Genomic DNA, 972 nt, shown 5'->3' with positions numbered 1-972 from the left:
ATACCACGCTTGCAAAAGATCCTTGACTACATCCTTATTTTCATTTCCGTTGACATGGCAATACTTGATGGTACTTGGACAAGCGTTACATAGTAGTAATCTGTATGAAACAACGCAAATAGAGATAGTAGAGAATGATAAGTAAGGGTGGATGATGAAGTAACGTGATAGATGTTGTTGTTTGTATACAAGAAAAGGACGATGGATGATATTTATTGAACAATAGGTTGCCTACTTGTTGTACAGCAATGAATTGACATAGGAGGAGGAATATTGTGTGTGTGTGTGTGCAAAAGTGATATTATTCAAACATGGTTGGAGGTTGATGCAGAAACGAATGTGATGTGGGGTATAGGTCTTGTTGTTGTGGTGTTGGCGGTTGTGCTGATGATGATGATGGTTGTGGTGGTAGCACGGGATCGAAATTATGGAAGGTTGTTGATGCTGTTAGGTCTTCCGATTGTGCTGGAGTGGATGATGGGGCAGATTGGTTGTTGATATTGTCAAGTTTTTGGCAGAGCACTTGTCGAAACCTTTCAGCAAACAAGGGGGATATGGACATCAATAGATTTTCCACGGTCTCAAAGGGGTGATCCATGTATCCTTCGATTGTTTTGGTCGCTTGTTCAGCTGCCGGTCCACAAAAGAGGGCTGATTGTGAGACCACCTATGCCAGCAAACAACAATGGGCATCATCATCATTGATCCAATACAATACGCCAACCACTTACCTTGTAGCCTTGTTGGTTCACTTCAATAATCACCATGACACCTTCTAGCAACGTGAGATCCACTCGACCAAACCCCATGGCTTCGTCAAGATGGAAGGCTGTGGCGGATCCCGGGACAATGCCTTAAATGACATTAGCACGTTGACAAGCACTGTAGCATTATGCAAGAGTCGTCTAGCATACCATAATCATAAGAACTTGTAATTGCTTCCAATTCTTCCCTAATAGAAGCCGACCTCAT

The 972-nt window shown here is 42.7% G+C and overlaps 1 protein-coding gene across 1 annotated transcript; it reads right to left on the bottom strand.

Annotated features, from left to right (window-relative positions):
• Positions 1–301: 301 nt before the first annotated feature.
• On the bottom strand, positions 302–972 carry O0I10_012632 (uncharacterized protein; the record flags this gene model as incomplete). The annotated part of the gene is made up of 3 exons (XM_058492524.1): positions 302–667; positions 732–853; positions 915–972. 3 exons carry the CDS (start codon positions 970–972, stop codon positions 302–304), a joined length of 546 nt encoding a protein of 181 aa, XP_058336725.1.

This window comes from Lichtheimia ornata (assembly GCF_029851405.1).
Source record: "Lichtheimia ornata isolate CBS 291.66 chromosome Unknown scaffold00140, whole genome shotgun sequence".
NCBI lineage: Eukaryota > Fungi > Mucoromycota > Mucoromycetes > Mucorales > Lichtheimiaceae > Lichtheimia > Lichtheimia ornata.
This window is presented reverse-complemented; position numbering and strand designations above follow the sequence as displayed.